This window comes from Diceros bicornis, chromosome 35 (genome assembly GCF_020826845.1).
Source record: "Diceros bicornis minor isolate mBicDic1 chromosome 35, mDicBic1.mat.cur, whole genome shotgun sequence".
Taxonomy (NCBI): domain Eukaryota; kingdom Metazoa; phylum Chordata; class Mammalia; order Perissodactyla; family Rhinocerotidae; genus Diceros; species Diceros bicornis.
The window spans coordinates 22,545,593-22,573,533 of NC_080774.1; the positions used below are offsets into that span (position 1 = coordinate 22,545,593).

At 43.3% G+C, this 27,941-nt stretch overlaps 2 protein-coding genes across 3 annotated transcripts; one reads left to right on the forward strand and one right to left on the reverse strand.

The window, feature by feature from the left end:
• The first annotated feature begins 276 nt into the window (after window positions 1–276).
• Window positions 277–18,386, forward strand: CCDC117 (coiled-coil domain containing 117). Of its 2 annotated transcripts, none has more exons than XM_058531696.1 (5): window positions 277–314; window positions 8,604–8,657; window positions 12,836–13,060; window positions 13,762–13,899; window positions 15,592–18,386. In XM_058531696.1, the coding sequence occupies exons 1-5, from the start codon at window positions 292–294 to the stop codon at window positions 15,827–15,829; spliced, it is 678 nt and encodes a 225-aa protein (XP_058387679.1). In that variant the 5' UTR covers window positions 277–291; the 3' UTR covers window positions 15,830–18,386. The 2 variants fall into 2 exon arrangements, with proteins under 2 accessions (XP_058387679.1, XP_058387678.1); XM_058531695.1 differs by lacking the exon at window positions 277–314 and adding an exon at window positions 7,663–7,950.
• Window positions 18,387–21,269: 2,883 nt separating this feature from the next.
• Window positions 21,270–26,196, reverse strand: XBP1 (X-box binding protein 1). Its single transcript, XM_058531694.1, is given in 6 exon segments — window positions 21,270–22,421; window positions 22,753–22,836; window positions 22,839–22,898; window positions 23,720–23,848; window positions 24,768–24,864; window positions 25,941–26,196. Coding segments are annotated over 6 exon segments (1,158 nt in total). The 5' UTR covers window positions 26,171–26,196; the 3' UTR covers window positions 21,270–21,863.
• Between the last annotated feature and the right edge of the window lie 1,745 nt (window positions 26,197–27,941).

Genomic DNA, 27,941 nt, shown 5'->3' on the forward strand with positions numbered 1-27,941 from the left:
CACCTCCGTTACTAAAGGGCTGTTTCCTGTCTCTGTGGCTGCCACCCGGCAAAGAGAAAGGCGCTGCTCTCTGAGTCAACAAAGCAGTCATGCCACCTAGTGTGTTCAATGGCAAGTGACAAATGGCTGCAACAGACTTGGACCTAAAGCTTTGTTTAACAAAGAATTCCTTTGGTTCTGTCACTTTTTGTGACATGTTGGATATATCAGAGGTGGCCAGATGAAAAAATAAAGACAGAACACCATCTTTCCTTTGCAGGGTTGCTGTCAGGAGGCAAGAGAGACTCAGAAATGAATCATCAGAGTACAGAAGGGTAAGGCCTCCAGGCAGGAAATACACATGGGTGATGGTGATGGAAATGGATACTATTGGAGAGGGGTGAGGTCTTTGAGGAAATGGAGAGCATATGCCCCATCTCAAAGCTGGGGAGGAGGGGGAAGATGCCACTCAAGTCTGGTAATTGCTGCCATGGACAGATTCAGACGCTGTGTTGACAATCTCCTGATTTTTTCAAGAGAAGCTGGAATTGGGATTTTAACAGGAAATTTCCCTGGGATTGCCAGGATCCATGGAAGCACCAAGCAAGAAACAGCTAAGTCAGCTGGGGAAAAGGGAAGGGACCAGGATAGGCTTTGCAGAAGAGGTGATGGGAGAGCAGTAGGGTAAAAAAAAAGAGACAGCTCACCTGGTGGACTCAGGAAGGAAGAAGTTAAGTTACAAATTATATTTGTGATACTGCAGATTTCCTGGAGTCAGAACTGGGTTTAACATCTGGGTCTTCCTCTTACTCTCTGTGTGACCTTGAACAGTTAAGTTCTCTAGGTTTCAGTTTTCTCGTCTGTAAAATGTGGATAACCATAGCACCACTCTCAATAATGAGGAGGTATAGATATGACATCAGGAGTGAAGAGGATATAAAATCATGCACACAAAGTGCTTAGCGCAGAGCCTGGCCCTGCACATGGCAAATATTAATAGGAAGCACAGGGCCAGCCCAGTGGCGCAGCGGTTAAGTGTGCGCACTCCACTTTGGCGGCTGAGGGTTCACAGGTTCAGATCCCGGCTGCTCACCGACACACCGCTTGTTAAGCCATGCTGTGGTGGCGTCCCATATAAAGTAGAGGAAGGGCCAAGCTTCCTCAGCAAAAAAGAGGAGGATTGGCATCGGATGTTAGCTCAGGGCTAGTCTTGCTCTCACACACACACAAAAAAATAAGAAGCATAGAATGAGATGGGAGCAGAGAGGGCAGGCCCCTAACCTCGACCAGGGTTAGGGTGGAATCATGGAAGCTTCCTGGAGGCAGTATCCCATGAGCGAAGTCTTGAAGAATAAGAAAGCATTTGGTGTTTTCAGATAGGTAAGCAGGAGAAATGGCATGCAAGTGAAGAAGAATCTTAGTGCAATGAGTGAGAGTAGGAGTGAGGAAGTGGCAGAGATGATATTGAGAATGAGGCAACTAGATCAGGAGGAGAAAGGGAGAGTGTGTGGGGTCTTCAGTAGAGTTAAGAGGTGATGGTTCCTGAACTAAGGCAGCATTGTGGTAAGGGGAAAAGTGGACAGATTCAAGAGCATTCTAGGAGATGGGACCATTAGGACTTGGCAACATTGGACATGGTGACGGCTGAGTTCAGGAATCTGAAATTCCTGGTGTGAGCATTGAGGATAGACAGGCCTTGATCCAAGAAGAGGAGCTATAGTTTGGGGTGGGGACTGAGGAGATGCTGAGCTCTGCTTTGGATAGGTTGTGTTTGTGTCCTTGGGACTTCCAATAGGTGTTCAATAGGCCACTGGAGGATGGCCTGCAGCTGAGGAAAAATGTCTGGGCAGGAAATAGAGATCTGGTGGTTAGTCTTTTTTTTTTTTGTGAGGAAGATCAGCCCTGAGCTAACATCTGCCAATCCTCCTCTTTTTGCTGAGGAAGACTAGCCCTGGGCTAACATCCGTGCCCATCTCCCTCCACTTTATATAGGACGCCGCCATAGCATGGCTTAGACGAGCGGTGCATCTGTGCACGCCTGGGATCCAAACCAGCGAACCCCGGGCCGCCTCAGTGGAAAGCGCACACTTAACCGCTTGCGCCACCGGGCTCGCCCCTGGTGATTAGTCATTTTATAAGCACTTCTCGTTCCCCTTCCCACTGAACCCTCGAATTGGCCCTTTCAGGCAGGAACTGTCATCCCCATTTCACAGATGGAGAAGGCTTTGAGTGGCAAAGTAGCTCTTCCAAGCTCACGTAATAATAGTTTGGAGGAAAAATCAAACTCAGGTCCCTAATTTCAGAAAATGTGCTCCTGGTACAGAGTGTCAGTTTGGGAAGATGAAAAAGTTCTGCAGGTGGATGGCGGTGATGGTTGCACAACAATGTGAATGTGCTTTATGACACTGAACTGTACACTTAAAATCACACTTAAAAATGGTTAAAAAGGTAAATTTTATGTTATGTATATTTTACCACAATAAAAAAAAGAGAGAAGGAAAATGTGGTCCTAACCACCGATTATACTGCCAGTATTGGCTGAGGAGCCTTCATTACTCTCCATGCTGTTTTTGCATATGTTTGCTTTCCTCATTATGGTAATATTTTATATTTTGTCTGGCCTCTTTAGCTTCAAATTCTCAGAGAAGTAGAGGAAACCTCACTATAACCCCTATATATCTGCTACCCACAATAGTTACCAAACCCCCACAGCATATGTTAGAAAAAAAAATGGCACACACCAGAAGCAGGCAAGGTGGTTTGTCTTGCAAACTGACCTAAGCCAGCTTGGTCATGCATGCATAGCTATCGCTTCCTTTTGGTAGGTGTCAGAAACCACCGAGAGAGTGTGAGGTGAGCGAGAGTTAGTGACTCTCCCACAACCTTCCTACCAGGTTTGTTTTTTCAAAGTTGCACTGAGATATAATTTATATACCATTAAAGTTCACTCATCTAAAGTGTACAATTCAGTGGTTTGAAGCCTATTTACAGAGCTCTGCAACCATCACCAAGATCTAATTTTAGAATACTTTTGTCACCTCAAAAAGAAATCTTGTACCCATTAGAAATCACTCTCCATCCTCCCTGTCCCCTCCCCACTTCCTACCCTAGGCAGATGCTAATCTGTAGATTTGTCTAGTCTGGACATTTCATATAAATGAAACTATATAATAAATGGTCTTTTGTGACTGGCTTCTTTCACTTAGCATAAATGTACACATTTTTGTGTGGACATATATTTTCATTTTTCCTGGGTGTATGCCTAGGAGTAGAATTGCTGGGTCATATGGTACCTCTACATTTAATCTGTGGAGAACTGCCAAACTGTTTTCCAAAGTGGTTGTACCATTTACAATCTCACTAGCAGTGTATGAATGTTCCAATTTCTCCACATCATGTCAACACTTGTTATTGTCTGTCTTTAATTTTAGCCATCCTAGTCGGTTAAGGTAGTATCTCATTGTAGTTTTGATTTGCATTTCTGACTAATGATGTTGAGCATATTTTCATGTTATTTACTAGCCATTTGTCAATCTTTTTTGAAGAAATGTCTAGTCACATCCTTTGCCCCTTTTAAAAGTAAGTTGTCTTTTTATTATTGAGTTGTAAGAGTTTTTTTAATATATTCTAGATAAAAGTCCTGTATTGGATATATGATTTGCAAATATTTTCTTCCATTTTTTGAGTTATCTTTTTGCTTTCTTTTTTTTTTTTTTTTTAATTTATTTATTTTTCCCCCAAAGCCCCAGTAGATAGTTGTATGTCATGGTTGCACATCCTTCTAGTTGCTGTATGTGGGACACGGCATCAGCATGGCCAGAGAAGCGGTTCCTCGGTGCGCACCGGGGATCCGAACCCAGGCCGCCAGCAGCAGAGTGCGCACACTTAAGCGCTAAGCCACGAGGCCGGCCCTTTTTGCTTTCTTGATGATATCCTTTGAACCACAAAAGTTTTTAATTTTGATGAATCCCAACTTATCAATCTTGTCTTTTATTCTTATATGCTTTTGGTGTCATATCTAAGAAACCATTACCTAACCCAAGGCCACAAATATTTACCCCTGTATTTTCTTCTAAGAGTTTTATATTTTTAGGTCAATAATCCATTTTGAGTTAAATTTTGTATATGGTGTGAGACAGGGGTCCAACCTCATTCTTTTGCATGTGGCTATCCAATTGTCCAACATCATTTGTTGAAGTCTATTCCTTTCCTTCGATGAATCGTCTTGGCACCCTTGTTAAAAATCAATTGATTATGAGTGTGAGGGTATATTTGGAATGCGTAATTCAATTCCATTGATCTATATGTCTATCCTTATGCCAATACTGCACTGTTTTGAAGTTGGAAAGTGTGTTGAGAAGCCGGAGCAAGTGTACTGAATTCAGAATATGCAGATTATGACCTGCTGAATGAGGAGGCACAAGCCACCCACATTGGGTCGGCAGGTAGCTCCCTCAGTATCTGAGCTCCCACTTTGGAGAAGTGAAACTTATGGGGTCATTTTGATTGAAGGCACAGTTTCAATACGCCCACACAAAGGAAGTAAAGTCAAAAGATTTATTGCTCACAAATCGCAGAAGTCGGGCCGGGGGTTGCAGGGGGGAACTGCTTGGCACAATGAGCCAGGATAACGGCAGTCCTCCTTCCCAGGTCACTAGCAAGCAGGAGATAGAGAGCCACATAGCAACCACCTATTATTTATAAGGGTGTTGGGGCAGAGGTCGCCAACTTTTCTCGGGCTTAACTCCAAGTGGTTATTTAAAAATGTGCCCCAGGAAAAGCAAAGTGGGAACTTATGGCGGGAATCTTAAGTTCAGGTCCTTACCTAAATGTCCAGATTCGGGGTGTGAGCAGAGTTATCATACTGTAGAATGCCTAGGCAGCAACTCAGAAAAACAAAAGTTGTTTTTCTCATCACAGAAAGTTTGAGTCCACTTCATTCTTCTTTTTAAAGATTGTTTGGCTAATTCTGGGTCCCTGGCTATTCTGACACCAGTGCAATACTGCAGTGTAATTCTGATGCTAACCACCTGCAGTTAGCGTCAGACTCCACAGGTTTGAGGGCACAGGTTTAAGTCCATCAAGATTGCCCTTATTTCAGGGGCCGGCCCGTGGCTTAGCGGTTAAGTGCGTGCGCTCCACTGTTGGCGGCCCAGGTTCAGATCCCAGGCGCACACTGACACACTGCTTGTCCGGCCATGCTGAGGCGGAGATCCACATTAAAGCAACTAGAAGGATGTGCCAGCTATGACATACAACTATCTACTGGGGCTTTGGGGAGAAGAAGGGGAAAAAAAAAAGGAGGATTGGCAATAGATGTTAGCTCAGGGCCGGTCTTCCTCAGCAAAAAGAGGAGGATTGGCATGGATGTTAGCTCAGGGCTGATCTTCCTCACACACACAAAAAGATTGCCCTTATTTCAGATGCTAACCTCAAATGGGGTCCCCAGGTCATCCATACTTAGACTGGCTATAAATCCAAGAGGTTCCCATGACCCCTCTTACGTTCAACAATTCAATAGAATGATTCACAGAATTCAAGAAAAAGTTATATTTATGATTACAATTGTATGCTAAAGGATACAAATGAAGAGACACATAGTGCAAGACCTGGGAGGGTCCTGAACGCAGACCTTCCATGCCCTCTCCCCATGGAATCAGGGCACATTACCCTCCCAGCACATTGATGTGTTCACCAATTTGGAAGCCACCGAGTTTTGGTGTCCAGAGTTTTTACTGGGGTTTTATTATGTAAATATTATTAACTGAAATGTTTGGCCAAGTAGTTGAATTCAAGCTTCAGCCTCCCTCCCTTCCCTAGAGGCTGGGCTAGCTCAAAGCGCTAATCTTTTAATCACATAGTTAGTCTTTCTCGTGACCAGCCCCCATCTGGAGTCATCTCATTCATTAGCATCAACTCTGGATTGAAATGACCTAGGAGACTATCTTTTATATCCAGTTGAGGTAAGTAAGGGACGTTAACTTAGGCAAAAATGGATTGTAAATGCCACAAAGAAAACTTAAACCTAATCTATTATATTACATTAGGCAAAAGGGGTTCATTCATTTTTTCTTAGACCATAATGAGGGCAACGGAGATGGAGAAAAATGAAGAGAATCTGGAAGCGTGTCACAAGTAAAGCCCATTGGACTTGCTAACTGATTAAATACAGGGCTGAACAAAAAAGAGACATCAATGATGATGCTTAGGTTTTTGGTTAGAAAGAGAAAGGCATCTTCTGACAGCTAAAACTGGCCTTATACTGTCAGGTAACACTTGGTGTCCTCCTATTAAACAATTTCACAGAATGTCAGTATCGAACAGGGACTAAGATGTGACTTCGATGGATCAAGATAAAAACAAAACCACTTCTGGGCCGGCCCCGTGGCTTAGCAGTTAAGTGCGTGTGCTCCGCTACTGGCAGCCTGGGTTCGGATCCCAGGCGCGCACCGACGCACCGCTTCTCCGGTCATGCTGAGGTGGCGTCCCACATACAGCAACTAGAAGGATGTGCAACTATGACACACAACTATCTACTGGGGCTATAGGGAAAAACAGAGGAGGAGGATTGGCAATAGATGTTAGCTCAGAGCCAGTCTTCCTCAGCAAAAAAAAAAAAAAAAAAGAGGTGGATTAGCATGGATATTAGCTCAGGGCTAATCTTTCTCACACACACACACACACAAAAAAACCACTTCATATTCATGTCTGAAGACAAGACAAAAATGTGAGCATTGTCCAAACCACAAAAATGACCAAACATTCCCCTATCCTGGCTAGTAGGAAGGACTATTGCTTCCCTACCAATTATAGGTTTAGCCTCCCTTCATTCCTCCCACCTTCTCGAAAAGATGGACTAAAATAATCATAGAATTATCCCTGCTTCCTGACAGTATTAATTCCAGAGCAAAGTCCTGCTTCCTTCAACCTTCCCCCAAATCACCTAAGACACTCCCAAATCCTATAAGAAGCCTTTTCTAACACCCTCTTACTGAGATACTCCCTCACTGCAAAGAGTCAGTAAATCCATCTTTGTTCAATTATAGGTGTGCTCTTGGTGGTTTTTGGCTGAAGGGCATTGATGTTGGCATAAACAACTCAAACTGAATGAGGGTATACCCTGAGAAGGGAAAAATGGAGTCGACCATCTTTGCTAGCCTTTCTGACAAGCCTATATCGCTGGATGCCCCAGGTAGAGGCTGGAAGGCTTACCAGTACCTCTCAGAAGCGCTCTGAGGTTTTCACTGATCCTCCACGCTGTTCCCTCTAAGGTATCACCAACTTATATTAAAACATAGAAGGAATTAATAGCTGATCTTTAATGAGTGTGTACTATGTGCCAAGCAGTGTTCTAAAGGCTCTAGATGATTTAATTCATTTACTTCTCCCATCAACTCTATGAAGTAGGTACTGTTATTATCGGGTTTTACTACTGAGAAAAGTGAGGTAAGGAGGTTTACATAACTTGCGGAGTGAGTATTCGAACCTGGTCACGTTCTAGGCCCACCAGAGCCGTCCTCAAGCCCCGCGGCTAGGCCGAGGCAGCCATCTTGTTTGTAGTCTGCAAAGACTGCAACTCCCGGCATCCCTCGCGGCAGCAGCTCTCCACACACAACAAATCCCGGCGTGCCCCTGGGCGGCCCGGGGTGGAGGGTTCTAGAAGGCGTGACGTGGGGTCGAGAGCGGGCTCGGAGGCGGGCGCCTCTTGGCAGTCGCTGTGGCCGCAGCTGCTGGGTCTGGGGACGCGGGTGGCCGGGGACGCGGGCGCAGCCTCCTCGTCTCCCCGGCCATGGCCGCGCTTGGCCGGCCCTTCAGCGGCCTCCCCCTGAGCGGCAGCTCGGACTTCCTGCAGCCGCCACCGGCTTTCTCCGGCCGGGCCTTCCCGCCGGGGGCGGACGGCGCCGAGCCTGTCCCGCGGCCGGGACCCCGCGCCGCCCCGAGCAGCGCCGGCGGGAGCGCGGCGCGCGGACGGTGAGGAGCCCGGCGGGCGCGGGGCGGCGGGCGAGCGGGCTCGTTAACCTCTCTCCCCACGACCCTCTCAGCCCCGGTGTACCGGTAAGGAAACTGATCCCCAGAGACGTTAACTGTAAGCCGGCGGAGGGCGCGCAGCCGCCGAGTCGGGCTCGCACCTGGGCCGGCCGGCGCCTCCGGGAAGTGAGGAGACTTGCCCAGGCGCGCCGGCTCGTGCGGGGATCGGAGCCCGGCCGCCCGGAGCCTGGATGTCCCCGCGGCGCGGCCGCTGATGCTGACAACTTCCAGCGCCGCTCGGACGCTCAGTTTCCTCATCGGCGGAGTGGGACAGCGCTGGGTCCTCCTAGTGGGAGCGCGGGAGTCGAGTGCTCAGCGCAGTGCCTGCCCGAGGACGCTCGCCCGCCGTAGGCGCCCCCACCCTTAGCTCCCTCCACCTGGACCAAAGGAGAGGTTGAGATTCAGCCTCTAGTTGTGTCAGGAGCAGCAGCGTTTACCTGACTGACATTGTGACTTGTGTATCCGTCTCACTCGGCGAGGACGGGGACAGCTAGTCCGTGTGGGGTGGGCAAGGTTATTGGAGCAAGAAAGAGCGGATGCCGCGAGCGCAAGCCCAGGCCGTTTCTCAGTTGACTGATTTTTGTTTGTTTCAACAGTGTTTCAGGTCGCGGTAGAAAGAAACACAAGCGGGAGGAGGAGGAGGAGGATGAGTAAGTTTCAGGTGCCATTTATTCACTTTATGGTCACTTAATTTAAGCTATTTTGTATTCTCAACTACTTATTTTAAGTGGGAAGGTGAAACAGGTGTCCCTGAAAGGAGGCGCAAGGAACTGACAACGCGGTTACCTTTTAGGGAAAGTAACTGGGTGGCTGGCAGGTCAGAGGGAGACTTTCCACTCTAGAACCAATTCTGAACGTTTGAATTTTGAGCCGTGTGAGTATTATTACATGCACAAAGTAAAAATTCCAAATGTGCGAAAGGATGCACATTGAGAAGTCTTACACTCGGTGCTCACAGTCCTCCCCAGAGCTCACGCCTCTTACCTGTTGCCCGTTCCCCTTTGGAAGATAACCAGAAAACCTACGAGGTTATGACTGTATATACTTCTGGTTTTTTACATTAGTAGGAAGATACTGTTCACACTGTAACACATTGGTCTTTTCATTTTACTTCCTGTAGCTTGTTGCATGTGGGCACATAGAGTTCTACCTGATTTCCTTTTCAATAGTTGAATGGAATTGTTGTAAGGCTAGGCATAGATAATTAACCAGTCTTCTATTGATGGATTTCTAAGTCATTGCTAATGTTTTGCTATTACTAACCATGACCGTTATGCAAGTAGGTGAATGGATTCCTCGATGGGGAATTGCTGGGTCTTAAAAGTGTATGCATTTCAGGGGCCGGCCGGTGGCGCAGCTGTTAAGTGCGCGCGCGCTCCGCTTCGGCGGCCCGGGGTTCGCAGGCCCGGACCCCGGGCGTGCACTGGCGCACCGCTTGTCAGACCATGATATGGCGGCGTCCCATATAATATAGAGGAAGATGGGCACGGATGTTAGCTCAGGGCTAATCTTCCTCACACACAGAAAAAACAGTGTATGCGTTTTAAGTTTTGAACAAGAGTTTTGCCAATTTTTATTTCTTTTAACAGTGGGAATTTCTCTTTCTGCATCTTACCGGAGCTGTATTTTCAAACTTTTTGACTTATTTGATAGGTAAAAAGTTGCATCTCATAGACAGTCTGTGAGAAAGATGAGTAAAAGAATTCCCGGAAGATGATTTCCAAATGACCAGCCAGATGAAAAGATGTTCAATCTCATCAGTCTTTAGGGAAATGTATATTAAAGGTACAGTGAGCTACTTACTCTACTACCAGATATTGGAGCGGTCGTGGAACACCAGGAACTCGCACACAGTATGGCTGAGGATGTAAATTAGTACAAGCACTTGGAAAACAGTTTGGCATTATCTAATAATTTGAAGGCACACATACCCTTTTACCCACCAGTTCCCCTCTTGAGTATGTACACACAGACATTGGGAGACACGTACAAGAAAGTTCATAGCATCCTTGCTGGTAATAGCTCAAAACTGGAAACAACCCAGATGTCCCTCAATGGTAAAAGGGATAAAGTAAATTATAGATTCATACAATGGAGTTCTGTTCAGCAAAAAAAAAAATGAATTACACCTGTCAACATGGATGTGTCTTATAAGCATAATATGAGCAAAAGAAACGTCACAAGAATGTATGCAGTATAATTCCCTAAATGTAAGGTTCAAAACCAGGCAAAACTAAACATTGTTTAGGGATGCATATCTGCACGTGTGATAATTTTTTTTTTTTTTTTTTTACTAATATCCATAAAAGACAGTGTTTATGTGTAGGGAGGAGGGAATAGAGTATCATTTGGGGATGCTGGCAGCAGTCTGTATTTTGAATATTACTTTCATGGATGTTTTGTAATTATTCATTAAATAATGAATAATTCATTGTACTTCTATGAGCGTAAGAGTTTATAGTTTGAAAGAAATTAGATCAGTGTTTTAATTTGTGTTTTGTGAATTACAGGTGATGTTGAACATCTTTTGATTTAAGCCATTTGTGTTTAATTTTGTGTGAATTGTTCATGTTTCTGCAGGTTTTTTATTGGCTTATTGGTCTTGTTAATCTGTAAGAAATATTTATTAAAGAAATCAGTTTATGATGTGTGTTATACGTGTCTTTCCAAAATTGGTCATTTGTGTTTTAGCTTTGTGTTTGATTTTTTTTGGCCAGCAGAAACTTTGGATTTTCTAACCTTGTTGATACATAGACTAATAAGACAGTAGATTTGAAAGGTGCCTTTGTGTTTTGTTTTGTTGTGTTTTGCTGAGGAAGATTCGCCTTGAGCTAACATCTGTTGCCAATCTTCCTCTTTTTGTATGTGAGCCACTGCCACAGCATGGCCACTGACAGACAGTGGTGTAGGTCCGTGCCCAGGAACTGAACCCAGGCCGCCAAAGTGAAGCGTGCCAAACCTAACCACTAGGCCACCAGGGCTGGCTCTGAAAGTTGCCTTAGTTTAAAAACCACTGGACCAGACAATATGTTCTTTATTGCCTTGGGGTTGCTGTGGATACCCAGGGACCTCTTTGCTATTATCTTTTGGGGTTCTCTTTAAGAGGTTATTGAATAAAGAGTTCCAGTGTTAAAAATAAAAAATTTGAAGTGTAAAAACTATTGGCTTAAAAAGTTAACCACCTATAATTTACAGATGGAGAGATTGAAGCTCTGTGAGGATGAGGGACTTGACATTTGGATGTCTGATGCCCAGAAGTGTGCTTCCCAGCTGCCACTTCCATAGCTCTTATCAGTACTTTGAAGTATTTTATATCACATTTTCTTTGGGACTTAATCATCATTGATCTCTAATTATTTGCAAAATGGACCTACAAGCATGAAATAATTTAGTCCAAATCATGTTGGAGGTCAGAGATCAGAACCCAGCTCTTAGACACAGTTACGTTAAATAGTTGAATTGTTAGGTGTGCTAGGAAATTAACTGTTCCCCTCTAGATTTATTTCGGCTCTTTCTTAGCTGGTTTCTTATGTGTATAACTTTTTCTTCTGCTTTCCAAACATCACATACTTTAAAACTATGCAAGTGTTACAGAAATATTTGATGTATAGCTAGGCATTCTTAATACTTTGAATTAAAGCTAATTATAAACTAAACATATGATTTAATAGTTAATTCCAATCAAAAATCTAGATTCAAGAGAGCATAATTACTTGTCAGATTGCCAGACTTTAATGTTGATTTTCGTAGTCTTAACATGGAATAGAAACTTCTCCTTACAAAACACATGCTGCTTCCTTTGACCCTCAGTGTAGAGAATCAGAACCTATTGTGGCCATTAATGAATTTTTTTGGTTGCAGAGCTGTGTTCTGGTTTTGCGAGTGCACTTGCTGATGCCCAGGCAATAAAGTACTTTTGGTCTAAATGTTTAAATAAAACGGAGCCAGTTGTCTAACTTGCTTCAGACAGCTTTCAACTAAACTGGGCATGTCATAAGTGTTTGCAGGTACTAGTTCATGGTAAGAGCTTGAACAGTCGAACTTCCCTAAGCAGGATAGAGGTTTTAGTGAGAATGGCATAGAGGTAGGATTCGGGAGCTCTGGGGTCTGGTGCCCAACATGCAGCTCTACTCTGTGTGACACTCTGTAGGGGCACTTTAGCTTTTCTAGGTCCTAGTTTCTAAATCTGCACGACAAATAAATTGTATTTGATGAACTCTAAGGTGTCTATGAAATATAAATTTTTCTAGGAATTGAAGATAGTTTTAGTTGCAAGGTAAGAGAAAAGTGTACCCCATTATTAGTCAGGGACTCATAGAGCCAAATGACAGTGGGACATTTTGGGAGAGGACCAAGAAATCAGCAATATCATCTGCACCTTGTAGTACTTGGAAGAGACCTGATGAGGCAAATATTTTTTCTGTAAGAGAATATAGGATGCGTGCAGACCACTTGCCTGTATGACCAGTTTAATGGAGCAGCAGCAGTATGACGAAAAATGGCTGGCACTGAATTGCTGCTTTGTGATTTTTTTCTTCCCACTTGACCTATCCAGACTCAAATAAATAGGAATGACTTTAAGTTCCCACACTGAACACTTCTAATCTGAAAAGGCAAAATCTTGTAGATGCAGCCTAATTTGGCAGAGAGCAGTAGAAGAAAACATCTCAAGGAGGCTGTAAAAATGAGAGAAAAGAAAATACATGATTTTCTATCTTGTAATCACATACTGTCAAAAATTAGTTTTTTTCAATTTGCCTAAAAATAGGGATGATATGTATTTCATTTACATTAGGATTTTCATTGAATTTTTTTTTTTTTTTTCCAGTTGTCCAGTAAGAAAGAAAAGGCTTACTGAAGCAGGGCTCTGTGCTGGTCCTAATGACTGGATTCTTTGTGCACATCAGGAAATAGAGGGTCAAGGAGTAAATCCATGCACTAGTGGCCTTTCTGCATCTGGCATGTTAGATGTTATTTGTGAAGAAATGGATCAGACAACTGGAGAACCACAGTGCGAAGTTGCCCGAAGGAGGCTTCGGGAAATTGAGGACAGGTAAATGGGCAGTGTATATAGCTGGCTTGTTGCTGTTCTCATGTAACATCTCTACTCTTCATTGCTAGTCTAATCCGTCATTTGGTGATAACTTCAGTCCTCAGCATCTCAAACTGTGCAGAACAGGGAGCTCAAAATGTACACATTAAATATTAAAGTAGGGCTGGCCCCGTGGCTTAGCGGTTAAGTGCGCGTGCTTTGCTGCTGGCGGCCCGGGTTCAGATCCCGGGCGTGCACCGACGCACTGCTTCTCCGGCCATGCTGAGGCTGCGTCCCACGTACAGCAACTAGAAGGATGTGCATCTATGACGTACAACTATCTACTGGGGCTTTGGGGGAAAAAATAAAATAAAAAATTTAAAAAAAAATAGCTTTAAAAAAATAAATATTAAAGTAAGCTCTTCTCATAGAGCTGTACTAAATATTTTTACTTACTATCTGAATACTAATTTTTGGTTTATGGGAGTTTTCAGGGACACGTTCTTTGAATTTGATTGCATCTAATGTAAAACTTTTGTTAAATGAAATGTTGAATAACTCTTCTGTGTATACTTTTTTCACTCAGGGTATAGCCTCATATTTGATCTTTTGCTGTAGCACCTGTTGCTTTTATCATTTTTATTTTTTAAATTTTGTCCAATGACTAAACTATATAGTAGCTTGACTAAGTAATTTTTCTGTTTTTTGCTGCCTTTATTTAGGATAATTGATGAAGATGAAGAAGTTGAAGCTGACAGAAATATTAACCATCTCCCCAGTCTTGTCCTTTCTGATACCATGAAAACAGGTTTGAAGAGGGAATTTGATGAAGTCTTTACAAAGAAAATGATTGAGTCCATGTAAGCTTTGGTTCCTGGTTTCTGTTTAATTATGATCTTGGAGGGAAAACTTGGTGTCTCTAGACACTGCCTGTCCTATCCTAACCATCTCTTCATCTCCTGATCACCAGCCAAGGGAGAGCATAGTAGGTTTTGTATTTAGCCCAGGATGGAGACAGACCTTTTCTTAGTTCACTGGAGGTGAGCAAAAGGCTGTGCAAGCAGGCATTTGAAGTACACACTAGTGGCTGCCTTGCCTACTTACCCCTGGATTCATTTGAATTCCTGAAATGCACTATAGTCTGATATTTGGGAATGGGAGGTTTGGCAAGAAAGAGCCCATTCTCTTATATTCTTGTGATAGGCTACAGGAACCACGTTTTAAAACCTCTTGTTTACCTGGCTTTCTCAGTTATCCCGGAACAACATTGAGACCTAAGAAACAAACAAAAGTCTCCCAGCCATCAAAATAGTTATCACAAAGGCCACAAACCACAGCTCATGTTCTTGTCTCATAATGTATAGCCCTTCAGGCCTTTAGCTCTAAGAGCCATTTTGCTCTTATTTTAGACACAGTTTAATGAGCTCAGTTATCTGCTCTCCTAGGTCATCAGAGTAGAAATACAGAAACAGCAAGTGAAAGCAGAACAAACTAACTCATAGTAGCAAGTAGTGATAGTATAGTGTGAGGACAAGAGAGGAAACTGGAAAGCAAACTTAAGAACCTAAAAAGCAAAGCAGCCCGGGGCCTAACAACATGAGAACTAGTGATAGCCCTGTCATTCTTGTGGTCCTTGAGTTTAGATGGTCTCAGGTCATCATTATCCACTGTGTAAAACAGTAGGCAAGTTATAAAGTGCCATTTAGGTGTTGTCTAGAAAAGACTTGAGACTTAATGTGTCAGATATCTGAAAAATTCTCTTAGGACACCAGTCCCAGTGATGCGCCATTATTGCCGCCAGAGTGGGTTCAGCTGCTGCTTGATGTTAGGTCATGGAATTTTGAATTAGCCCCCTAGCTTGAGCTTATAATTAACTGTCCAGCCCTGAGGGTGGGTAAATAGTTTAGCCAAGAGTAAGCAGGTCACATTGTCCTCCAGCCTAAAATATAACACTTTTCTCCTCTTGGTTGTTTTCCAGAAGCTAGCCTTTGGGAGGTATTCTTCATTGTTTGTGTTTTATTTTGCCTTACTTGCCTTTGGGCTCTAGAAATCATCAGACCATTACCAGATGAGGGACGGCTCCGGGGCGGGCACAGGCCTTGGCGACATAATCATTTTGGCTTACCGAAAAAAGTGTTATACTTCATAGCTCTACTAAGCAGAAGACATACCGAGATACTTTTCATGTGTTTGTCCAATGTTTCATTTTCATTTATAATAGTTTACTACAAGATAGTAGTCCACATCTGCAAATATTAACCACAATTTAAAAAAATGTTAAATTAAGGGCCTCTATTTTTCATATTGGATATTTATATTCTAATCACAGTATGAGTACAACTTGTTGGTTTGGTTACAAGTGCATGCAGAACTGTAAGATTCTATGTATTTGAGTGGCCTTTCTAAAGGTTAATTTGGATTATCAAAAATCTCCTTTTGATGCCATCACTTCTTAACTCTAGATATTAGGTAGCAAACATTAGCTTTTCAACATATATCTTTTATTTTCATATCCTAAAATTTTTGATAAAAATATATATTTTATGTCTTAGGAGCCGTCCTTCCATGGAGCTTGTACTCTGGAAACCTCTCCCTGAACTCCTTTCTGATAAGCCAAAGCCGTCATCTAATGCTAAGAACTACACAGGAGAGAGCCAAACTAAGCATGCAGCTGCTGGCACTGCCTTCCCTCAGAGAACTGAACTGTTCTTGGAACCTCAGCAAACAGGGATGCCTGTTTACGATAGTTTGGAGACAGCTGCTTGCACAGAAGAAGAGATGGAACTCTAGAAACCAATTTCTACACTAAAGTTGTCAAATTTTAGAAGGCTTATGTCTTCAGTCGTGAGCCTACTTTTGTATAGTATAGAGACTTGAAAGTTTTATGAAACGGGTGTAATAATATCTCCACCTGTGATTTGGGGTGGGACTCTCATTTTGGGTAGCCATTTCTTGAATTCAGCTTTTTGCCAAGGAAGCTTGTCTCAGAGGAAAAGAAGTTTTGTAAGGGGCCTATTAAAGGAATGTGAGATTACAGTCTGCAAAGGCAAGTATAGAAGCTGTATGTGTAAGGGTGACTTCAGTCATCTGTCATGTTGTCTAAACCATTCAGATACTTGGAGCCTGTTCATACACTTGAGTTGGAAAAGATGCATTAAGGAAGGTTGCTCCTACTATGACTGTACCCTGACTACTGAGTCACAACTTCTGTAGATGTGAGCTCTGTTTACGGTGGTGACTATATGGTTGGGGAGAAGGAGGGAAGAAAGCAGTAGCTTAATCCTATTGCCAAGAAATTTAACAGAGGCTCTGAAACTTGTATATTACTTGTCAATTCAGTGTAGCTATTTCGATTAAAGAGCCAGTAGCATTGTAGCTCACTTCTTTGCCTCTGAAAATGCAATGAAAATACAAAGAAAAGGGTTTTCCTTTGAGACTTTTTTGCCTTGTGCTACTGTTGCTCCTTGGCTTCCCTTGCATAATTGATAAACCCAGTTGTGTTTCAGTAACATTTTTTAATGTTAATTTAGAAAACAATGACTGAGTAATTAACAATATATGGGCAAGTGACATTGAGATTTATTGAAATAGCCAATTTGCCTGGTGCTTCAACTATTGTGCAGTAAGACTAAAAGTAGAGAATAGCTTCTTGCTAGCAGGAAATCTTTATTTTGAGGACCTACACCAGGCTCAAGGTGTCCTTTGGGGATAACCAGGGTTGAAGTTTTTTATTTCTCAGGAAGAGCTCTTCTGTGTGGCAAGGACTCAGTAGTGCAAAGTAAAATGACAATTCCTTTAGTGCTACAGGATATCCACTATAACTAATGAGTGTAATAGGGTAATACTGTTAAACACTCATTCATCACACAACAGGAGGCCACCTTAGTTCTTTTTGTTTTGTTTTCTGGATTTCTTTCCCCTTTGTAGGAATCGGATACCTTGTGTAGAAAAAAAATAGCTAATGCCAAGTAGAGGTGACTTTTTAGAAACCAGCTCCCAGGCATTTTTGAAACCTGTGCTGAAATCCCTCCCTTTGTTACAGATGGCATAGAAGTCACAAGTCTGTTAATTGGACTGTTGCTTCTCCTGTCTGTTGTTCCTGCTTTCGCTATTTCTGTCTGGATAGTCAGGAAATGATTTAATGTTTAATATTTAAACAAAATATTTAATGTCTACACAGTAAAATTATTCAAACTTCAAACCAGTATTGAAACCAGTTGGAAACCAGCTAATAGTTTCTTAATCTCAGATTTAGAGATGAATGTAAACTGTATTCTGTTGAAATGTGCAAGTGTTTGATTCATGCCGTTTGAAAAACTCCTGCCTTTAGGTTATTGTTTAATGGGACCAACTTGTAAAGTTTGTAGCCTTAAAGAAATCTCCATGCTAAAAAATTTGTTCTGGTACAACTCAAAAACATGAAGTGACTGCCTAGAATTTGGAGTTAGTCCCAGTGTTAGTGTGGAAGGGGAGGTGACAGCTTTCCAAAGAAGGACCCAAACACACTGATTGTCTTCTATAGTAATTGTGGAGGAGGCCTTTGATCAAAGGTCTCTGCAATGAAAAGGAGGAAAGAAGAGCCCCCAAACAAGGCTCTGATACCACTGGTAAACACAGGAGAGTTAATTAAGATTCCGTTCATTAAAATCCAAATTTCTCTGACACGATAATTATTTCTGCAGGAAAATAGATGTCCAGTGCTCCTTTTTGAACTTTACCTTCTTGCATATGTTTGTACAAAAATTGTCTTCATCCTTGTGGTGCTTATTCATCTGAGCCGTCCGTCTCCACGGTCCCCACGCCTCTGCTTTGTTTTCCTTTTGTAGTGTAAGGCTTTTGCTTTCGCCTTAAGGTTTCCCTAGGGAATTAACAGGTCTTTTCATTTTGTACAGCTTTTGCAGCATGGATCAAACATTGGCTTACTATGCTAATGTGTGAAGAGAAAAAATTATCTAAAGCAGGTGAGCTTTAATGAACAAATGTATATTTTCTCTGAGTTTGAGTAGGGTGTGTGTGGTTTTGTTTTTTTTAATTAATATGAAGAAAGTCCAGTTCTCACAAATATTAATTACTCAAATTAAAAAAATAAAACAGCTGCTACTCATTCTTGAAAAGGTGTGAATATAAAATTTAGAAAAATAACTAGTATGAGGGCTAGAGCTGTGAGAATAATTTTGACCAGCAGTTTCATTAATTATTTTGGATCTGGAACTTGGTTTTGTTTTTCTGATAGTGACAAGAATGGTGCAGTACTAGGGAAGTTTTGGAATATACTGTCAATTTTACTTTAAAATGAGAATCTGGTGTTTCTGTATTTTATTGTTTTCAATAAAACTTGTGTTTTGGACTTTTTGAGATATTTGTATTCCTGCACTTAAGTAAATGAAATCACCTACCTCTTTGCTTTCTTCTGAATTGTGTTTGAAGCAGCATTCATATCAGTGAAAGGCTTAAATTGATTCTGAAGAGATGATTATGTTGGGTTAAAAATAAGTTTCATAAATGAATTAGCTATTTCCAAAATAGGCAGACTATGTTTTGCCATTCTAAAATCCATAGAGGACCGGCCCCGTGGTTTAGTGGTTAAGTGCATGCGCTCCGCTACTGGCGGCCCGAGTTCGGATCCCGGCCGCACACCCATGCACCGCTTCTCCAGCCATGCTGAGGCCGCGTCCCACATACAGCAACTAGAGGGATGTGCAGCTGTGACATACAGCTGTCTACTGGGGCTTTGGGGAAAAAAAAGGAGGAGGTTTGGCAATAGATGTTAGCTCAGGGCTGATCTTCCTCACAAAAAAATTAAAGAACCCATAGAATGCTTTCCACTCTACTTAGCAGTTCACTGCTATTGTCAATAGCATTGATTGGCAGTGGTGAATGATTGCCAGTATTCAGATGGTGATGGTGGTTGAGTCTTCAAAAAGGTTCAGATATGGAGTTAGAAATGGTATATAGAGTTCACAGTTCTGTGTTTTCGTTTTGTTTTAACAGATTTGAGACCTTTAAAAATAGGGAATAGGAAAATTCCATGATGTTCTGTTAAAGGATCATTCCTTTCTTAAGAGTTGACAGATCACTGGGTGGCAGTGTTGCCTATGTGTTTACAACCATTGTTTGATAAACGTGGATCCCTGATTTGTGGGCAGGTGGAATTAAGTTTGGGTTCCAATTACAGAAAACTCAGGGTATTGTTTTGTTTTTCACCAAAATTTGGAAATCGCAGCTCAAAGCTATCTCGTTTCTCTATTTTACAGGTTTGGAAACTAGAGCCTGAGTAGATAGTGACAATTTAATATCATAATCCAACTCACCAGGTCCAGTGTTCTTCCTACTTGACCAGTGGTTTTACAATAAAGTGTGGTTCAGGCAATGTAATGTTAAACTTCTTGAGGGTATATAGTTTTGTGTATATCACAGCGTTAGACTACAGCTCTAGGAAGACGAGGATATTGTCTTCCAACAACTGATTAGGGGGTAAACAAGCCAGTCTTCCTGCCCCTTAATGAACTTCAGAAATCACAGGGTAAAGATTTAATTCTTAGAAGATTAGAATTTAACTGATGCCATACAATATTCCTGGAGGAGGCAGCATTACCTTCTGCCTACAGTTCTGTCCCTATTTTGTGTCTGCTCCAGAAGAATACCTAGTAGAGAAGCCAGGAACCACACACATTTTGGTGTTACAAGGCCCAGGGATATGGTGTGCAGGCATCTGTCATCTGATTGTTTCAATCGCAGTTATGGACAACCCTCTGCATTTAATAGAAATCTTGCTTTGGTTTTGCAGAAAAAGATCTTGATTTTTATTTCTAACCATTCAATTTAGTGTTTCAATATGACAATGTCCTTGAATACCAGGTGTTTTCTCAAGGCTGAGCACCGTGTTAAGTAATTGTCACCCATCTGTGCAGGAAATGAAAACCCTCATCATCTACACAGGTTCTGTAGGTCCTGTGTGTTATTCCTGTTAGTACAGCTGCCTCTTTCATGTGATGTCACTGAATGTAAATTACTCTAGCCTCTATCTCCAGCTGCTTGTTCTGTTATGATGGAGGCTAAAATACATCTGTAATTACATCTGCCTATACAATCCCTAAATAGATTCTCAGTGCTTAAGTTTTCAGTTCTAGAAAATAAGGTGATCAGTTTTTAAATCATGGGGACAGCTGGAGGCTGTCCTTACATTTAGGATATGGAAACTCAAGAGCTTAAGCAAGCTTGTATTGCCAAGCACTAGGATTGGGCTCTGGCTTCAGCAACCAAGGATATTAGGCTGTCTTGCCTTCAAGTATGCTTGTGGACTTGCCTCCAGTCACACCAAAGGCATTCCCTGTACTTGGCTGAAACTATAGTCTGCTTTGCCTTGCTGCTTGGGATTCTTCACCTCCTTTTGTCTACTCATTCACTGTGACCTCCCCAGAGGTAGTCTTAAATATCGGCATAGAATGCTGGCATAGGTGAAATAATTTCTATAAATGAGGGAAGTCCTTTAATATCTTGTTAAGAGGATTCCCAAAGGAAAGATGCACCATGAAGGATGAGGTTATCAAGTCTCTAGTTTTGGGATTGTATTGTCTCTAGGATTTTTTCTTGAACAGGTTCATTCTTTTTGAAACAAGTTCGAGAGTGTATATAACTCTGTAAGAGATTAAAACCCTTCTGAAGTGGCTTAGGAGGTAATAGTTAACTTTTGAGTGCTTGGGATGGTGCCTGGCATATACTAGGTGCTTATAATGCATCATCTCTTTGAATCCTCTAGCAACCTTTAGAGATATTGACTATTATGCCGCATTATAGATGAGGAAATAAGTGATATTATATGTCCAGGGTTACTCAGCTAACCAGTGGCAGAATTGAACCCAGGGATTTTGAGACTAGAAAATGGTCTTAATCCCTATAATAATGATAAGAGAATTTTGATATATAATTGCACCTCCTTCTCTAACAGTGGTATAGCAAAACAGTTAAGAGCTCTAGCTCTGCCACTTACCAGCTGTGACATTGGTTAGGCTGAAGAAAACTGTCTAACTGCTCAAAGAGTAGGTTATATCACTTATGGCAGCCAGGAGTTGAAGCAGGCAGTAATTAAGGGGAAAAAACCTTCAGTCACTTTAAAAAGTGGCATGCTCACTGAAGTTGGATAAATCACTACCACAGCAAACAGTGAAACACCTAGAGTGAACACAGTTAAGACTTAAGGCCCAAGAAGGAAATCAAAGAACAAAGACACTGCATTGCACTTTTTAATTGCACGGGTAGTTTTAAATAAATGGAGAAAGCACCTTCCAAAAGTTACACTAGCAGGGAAAGATTCCATCAAGCATTTACATAGTAAATTTCTATAATTTTATAAAAGATTCTTGATCTTTACTTGAACCGTACATGAGGGAAAAGGAGCCCCCTCAGGTAGGTGTTCTCTCTGCTTGCAGAAGCAAACTAAAGGACCTAAAATTGGAGGCAAGCCTGGGATGCTGAGAAGGGGGAAAAGAAATGATAAAGGGCCATTCATAAATTCCACATCTAAGATACTTGTCCAATGACCTTTATGTAAGTATTTTAGGGCAAACTATTGCCCTTAAAATAAAGGTACAACCTCAAAAGCTTGAATTCTGGATTATAGTAATATATCTGAGTACCTTGGACTGCTGAATGTCAAAAACCAATACTTGGGGTGACCTAATGAGGTTTAAACAAATACTTGAGAGGAATTCTCTAGGACTGTACACCCTCTACTTTGGCTTTTTGAATGAAGCAGACAGGCTTCTCTGCTATCCTCCAGGCAATGTAATAGTCAAGGAAAATGGCAACAGTACTGGATCACTCCTTAGACACTAATCAGCTGGGGAAAGAGTTCACTGGCAAAAGTGTCTTCCCAAGAATGGTCTACACCAAGCAGAGAGGACATGTCGCTGAAGGGGGAAGAGGAGCCCTCATATCTACAGTCACTATAAGCATCCAATAGGCAGGAAGATGGCTTCAGGCAGTGGCTGGATGAAAGCAGATCTGAGATACCCAGCTCTGGAATGAGGTCATCTTCTACAAGTTCTTCCTTCACTGAGACAGTGAATTCAGGGTGATCCTTCTCTGAGGGGCTGAAGGGTGCTTCCTCAATTTTCACTACCACATTAGCTTGGCTCTCTGTCTCAGAGGGTATCTCTAAGACTAGGGGCTTGGTATATACGTGGTCAAAACGAATCAGTTCATTAATGGCTTCCAGCTTGGCTGATGACGTCCCCAGTGATGGAGAAGGGGAGGCCGGTAAGGAACTGGGTTCTTCTGGGTAGACCTCTGGGAGCTGCTCCAGGCTGGTCGATTCTGGGGAAGGACATCTGAAGAACATGACTGGGTCCAAGTTGAACAGAATGCCCAACAGGATATCAGACTGCAAGAGGCAAAAATTAAATAGAGTCCAACTATTAGAATGCACCTGAGAGTCTACCTAGAACACTTAGTACTAGGTTCCATAATGAAAATTAATCATTACACTATAGGATAACGCTGCAGGATGATCTCCAGGACCCCCCAGACCCATTTGTCTACACTTCACTCTGTGTCCTAAATCATCTGGGAATAGGAAGGTAGGTGATGTTCACCTCTAACCCAACCAAAACTAACTTCTCCTGCCCTCATCTGTCTGGTTAGGGATGCTAAGGCATCAAACAGATGGAATTAACTAGCTATACAGCACTTTAGTAAATCCAAATAATCCCTACCTCAGAGTCTGAAGAGTCAACGCCATCAGAATCCATGGGGAGATGTTCTGGAGGGGTGACAACTGGGCCTGCACCTGCTGCAGAGGTGCACGTAGTCTGAGTGCTGCGGACTCAGCAGACCCGGCCACCGGCCTCGTTCCATTCCCCTAGGAGGAAAAGCCAAAGTGAATAAACAGCTCCAACAGCTGAGACCCCAAGGAAATGCTTGCTAGGCAGTTGTGATTCTTGACTTTCAGGAAAGCTAGAAAACTACTCTTGAGAGCTGAAATCTTTCCCTGACCTTTATTTCCATTTTCTTGAGTCTTCCTCAAGAAGAGAGGAGAAAAGGGAGGTAAGACTAACTTTTCATTGTGATTTTCTGTGCAATGAAACATTTTTCCTCCCCATGCAAAGACTGAAGCAGGACTAATGTTCTTAAGTAACATCTTAACCATATTCTCATTAATAATAATGTTCCTAAGTAATAAAGTTCTATAGTGGATTTAGGCCCAGAATCCTTTTGGATAGTAATTTTTTTTTAAGTTTGTCCTGAACATTACCTTCACAGAGTAGAAGTGCCTTATTGTAATAAGGCCCAGGACCACTTAAGTGTTGGCATTGAATTTACCATAATCCATAGATTAAAACTCACGCATCACCCTTCTATCAGAGAGGCATCGCTATCACAATGAATCCTTTCTCTACTCATTCATAGTCCTGGAAGAACTACTATAATTTTAGTAGCATTCAAAGTCAGATTTAACCAGCTCTCTTATTCTGGTTCTCCTTAATGCTGGCGTGGTAATTCCTGTTGGCTGTTGCCATTTGCTAATATTTGCTCTTAGAGAGCCATGTAACTTATTTTAATTATTAGGACTTAGAACTATTCACTGCACACTTGAAAAATGATTAACTGTCATTAAGGAAAGCCATCATGTCACTTAGAACCAGTTCTCAAATATGGCACCAAATAAAGGAGATGACTTACCTTGGTCTCTGCCTCCTCTTCAGTACCCAGGGCATCCATCCCCAAGCGCTGTCTTAACTCTTGGTTCTCAACTACAAGGCCATGAGTTTTCTCTCGTAAAAGCTGATTTTCTAGCAACAGTTTTTGGTTCTGAAAGAAAGTTCACATGAGGCTATTAAAACATCTAGTTCTTTCACTTAAGAACACACCTGATGACGGCCAGCCCTGTGGCTTAGCGGTTAAGTGCGTGCACTCCGCTGCTGGCGGCTGGGGTTCAGATCCCGGGTGCGTACCCACACACCTCATGTCCGGCCATGCTGAGGCCGCGTCCCACATACAGCAACTAGAAGGATGTGCAACTATGACATACAACTATCTGCTGGGGCTTCGGGGAGAAAAAGGGAAAAAAAGGAGGAGGATTGGCAATAGATGTTAGCTCAGGGCCGGTCTTCCTCAGCAAAAAGAGGAGGATTGGTGTGGGTGTTAGCTCAGGGCTGATCTTCCTCAAAAAAAATAATAAAATAAAATAAAAAATAAATCCTATCTTGAACTGGCAGGTAATAACAAAAGTGGTAGTGGTGGACCATAAAACCAAAATATGTTAAAAAAAAAAAAAAAAGAACAATATAAATAATTCATATGTATTCAAGATGTGCAACTGGCAACAATTTAAGATTAGGTAACAAGTGGACCCTAGAAGGGGAAGGGAACCGTTAGTGGACTTTTGGCCAAGCCAGGAAGGGTCTCAAGTTTAAGCACTGATTTCCTATCTGCTTTTACTAATTTCTTAGCACTAACTCAATAGACATTGTTGTAATGTAATTCACCAACTCTGAGATAGATCTGGCACCAAATGCTCGAGGGTCAATCACTTCTGCTCTCATCAAGCTTTACCACTTAACCAACTACCTATCTACCCTGACTTAGATTAGTTTAACTTTTAATTACAAGTTGAATTGTATTCTAAAGCTACTGAAACAACTTGGGATGGGCAGCAAACATCAGAACATTCACCACGGAAAGATATACAACGGATAAAAGATAAGAATTTGGCTGTAAGTACTTTTACCTCTTCTTCCAAATCTACCACTTGTTGTTCCAGCTCACTCATTCGAGCTTTTTTTCGGTCTCTGGCAGTCTGAGCTGCTACTCTGTTTTTCAGTTTCCTGAAAAGAGAGGGATATACCACACTGAGTCATCTCAAACCTTATTTATATCTTTATTTAAAAACTTAGCCAGCTGGTGCTTTCATTTTAATTTATAGGATAAGGCAGACTAATGGTAAAATGTACTTCAGGCTCCTCCCCTGGACAAAACAAGACAAAAAAATACAGCCTTCTGTCAATCTAGCTTGAAGACCTGCTTTATTTTCCCTCATATTGCATCATCCACCCCGGCCACAGCATGGGGGCTGGACAAAAACACTACTCACCTTGCATCATAAGAAATTTCCTCCTCCTCTTTCAACTCCCCCCTTGCTTCCTGACTCCAATTCCCTCAAACCGGGTCCAACCTGTACTGATTAAATCTAGTGAAGGCTGCCATCATGCTATGACATAAACCCTCCCTCCCCAAACGCAACTCAAGTAAGGGAGAGACTGATGCCTTTCGCTCTAGTGCTGAGATCCTAGGCAGACCCCTGTGGCTGGGCCCGTGTCTGCTAGAGGAAGCTCTTAATAAATCACAAGAGGCACACGGATCATAAAAGAACTAATATTTACGGAGGACTACGTACTAGGCATTTCTCATTCAATCTCCCCAACGACCTCACGAAGTAGACATCGTTTTAAGGACGCAGAGATTGAGTTTGTCTAACGAGCCTTACAGAGTCGCAGCCCTTTCAATAGCTGTCATTTCGGCTCCGTGCCCCTCCAAAAAACTAGGTAAACCAAGAAGTAACTAATCGACTCCATGTCACAGCCCAAGTTACAGAAGCTGAACGACGGGTTTGTGGGCACACAGCAAGACGGCCTGGAACCCAGGCGCCCGCATACCCAGCTCTGGTCATCTCTGAGATAGAAGAGAAAAAAATTTAAAAGGCCTGGGCAGCCCTGGACTCCACCCAGCGCGGTGGATCCGATCAGTCCAGGCTTCCTGCCCCGCCCCGCCCCGCGCCACGCTGGCAGCGGACCGGCCAGGCCAAGGGTGCCCGAGCATGACCCCAGCTCCCTGTCCCGGTTTCAGATCCGGTCCCAGTCCCTGGCCTCTCGCCCTCCAGGTCGGCGCCCCGACTCTCGCCCACCTCCGCAGCGCCTTCTCCTCGGGGCTCAGGTGCGTGAGGCGCTGTCTCTTGCGCGCCTGGGGCGGCCCCCCGCTCGCCGCCTCCGGGCTGGCGCCTCGCTGGCCCGGCACCATGAGCGGCAGAGCCCGGCCGACCGGGGATGCGGCGGCGGCGGCGGCGGGCTGGCCGGACAGCAGCAGCACTTTGGGGGCGCCGGCGGCCGGGCTCTGCGCGGGTGCCACCACCACCATGGTCCGAGAGCGTCTACGCGAGTGCGCGCCGCCGCCGCCCAGCGGGCCCTCCCCGCGGCACCCAGCCTTTCTACGGTCGTGGCCCTCCGCGATTGGCCAGCGCGACGTGACGCACGGCCGATCTAGGCGTCCATTGGTCCTGCGCACCCAGAGGGGCGGAGCCAGATCGTCCAGCGTGGCGGCGGCTGTCCGCGGCAGGGATGCAGGGGCGTTTTCGGCGAGGGCGACCAGTGGGCGTCCCCCGGCGCTGTGCGGGGCGGGGCGTGGGAGAGCCGGGAGCGCCCCCGATTGATGAGCAAGGGTCTGGAGCCAGGCGGAGTTTCCTCAACTCAAGGGTTTCCCCCGCTCGGCTGACGCATTTTCGTCCAGAACGAGAGTTTAATTCCAAACCGAGAGATTTCCAGACTGGGGAGTTTTTACCGAGAGTAACAGATTTTCACCTGTGCCTGACAGCATTTTATCTCCAGCGCCCCCTCGGGCTCCGAGCGGAGCGGAAAGTCGAGAGGGAGCGCGAATCGGGCCTTGGGTTAGAAAGAAGCCTGCGAAGAAATTCCGCGAAATAAAATGTTTAGGAAATGAGATCGCGCATTTTAAACTAGGTTTAGCTCATAGAAAGGGCTTAATAAACGACAGATGTTATCTCCGAGTGGTAGGAATACATGTAATTTAATTTCTTTGCATTTTTAAACTTTATAATATAAGCCTACTGTTTTTTTGTTTGTTTTTTAGTGAGGAGAAAAGAAAATTTCACTTGTAAAAACGGAGGTCCCGGGGTTTACCTTCAGACCCCTCGCGCGCGGGAGGTTCGAGGCTCCTGCCCGGCTGTTGCGGCGCAGTGGGGGACCTGGCGCTTGTGAAGGAGGGACCTCCGGACTGCGGCGAGGGAGCAGTTTAGACACACGGATATTAAAACGGAGAAAACACCCCACACAGGCATGGTCATTCTCTTGAAGGAAATTACAAAATGTTAAGTTCCCTAGAATTACAAAGCAATACTTTCTTTAATAAGTAGTTACTGCTTCCTCCAGGTTTAGCTCTGTTCTAGGTTCTAGGGGTACAAAGATTAGTAAAACTCATAGCTGGTGGTTGGAAGATACGCGAAAAGTGAAAAGATAGCATGGTTTTAGGTAATTCTTTGGTGTTATTAAATCAAATTAGCTCTTCAATTATATTTTGGTGGGAAGGGGACACGATGAGAAGAAGGAACTAAAGCAATTCAGTGTCTTGATATACAGGCCCTTTAAAGGGGAACAGTTTCTGTTATTCCCAGGACTGGGTCGTGAGTCTCCTAACATACATTTTCTTGCTCCAAACTGGCAGAGGGAAATCAGTGACTATTTATCTAAACTGAGCTGGCCCAGCTCAGGGTGACCTGAGCACACACTGCTTCTGTGGATTGGAAAAGAGGTGGGGGTGATCAGAGACTTTGCAGGACAAAGAAGCCAGCCTCCTTTTTAACTCACATCAGCCTTGAGCTGTGTGGGTCCTAATGTACCTCCAGGGGTGGGAGACTCACTCCTGGCCTCTGGGACCTTTTGGGAGAAATCTTTGGAGTGCTTTCTGTTTGAGAACTACACGTTTATATTAAAGGACCTTGGAAAGCTGTAAGAAGTTCTGAGCAAAGTCATGTAATTGTCATGCAACCTTTTATTTATTAAGTTAACATTTGTGAATGCCAAGAGAATGTCTGGCACTGTGTAAGAAATCCCAGTGAAACTAAAGGAAATTTAAATCATTTAACATAAAAAGAAAATGCATGAGGCCCCTATTA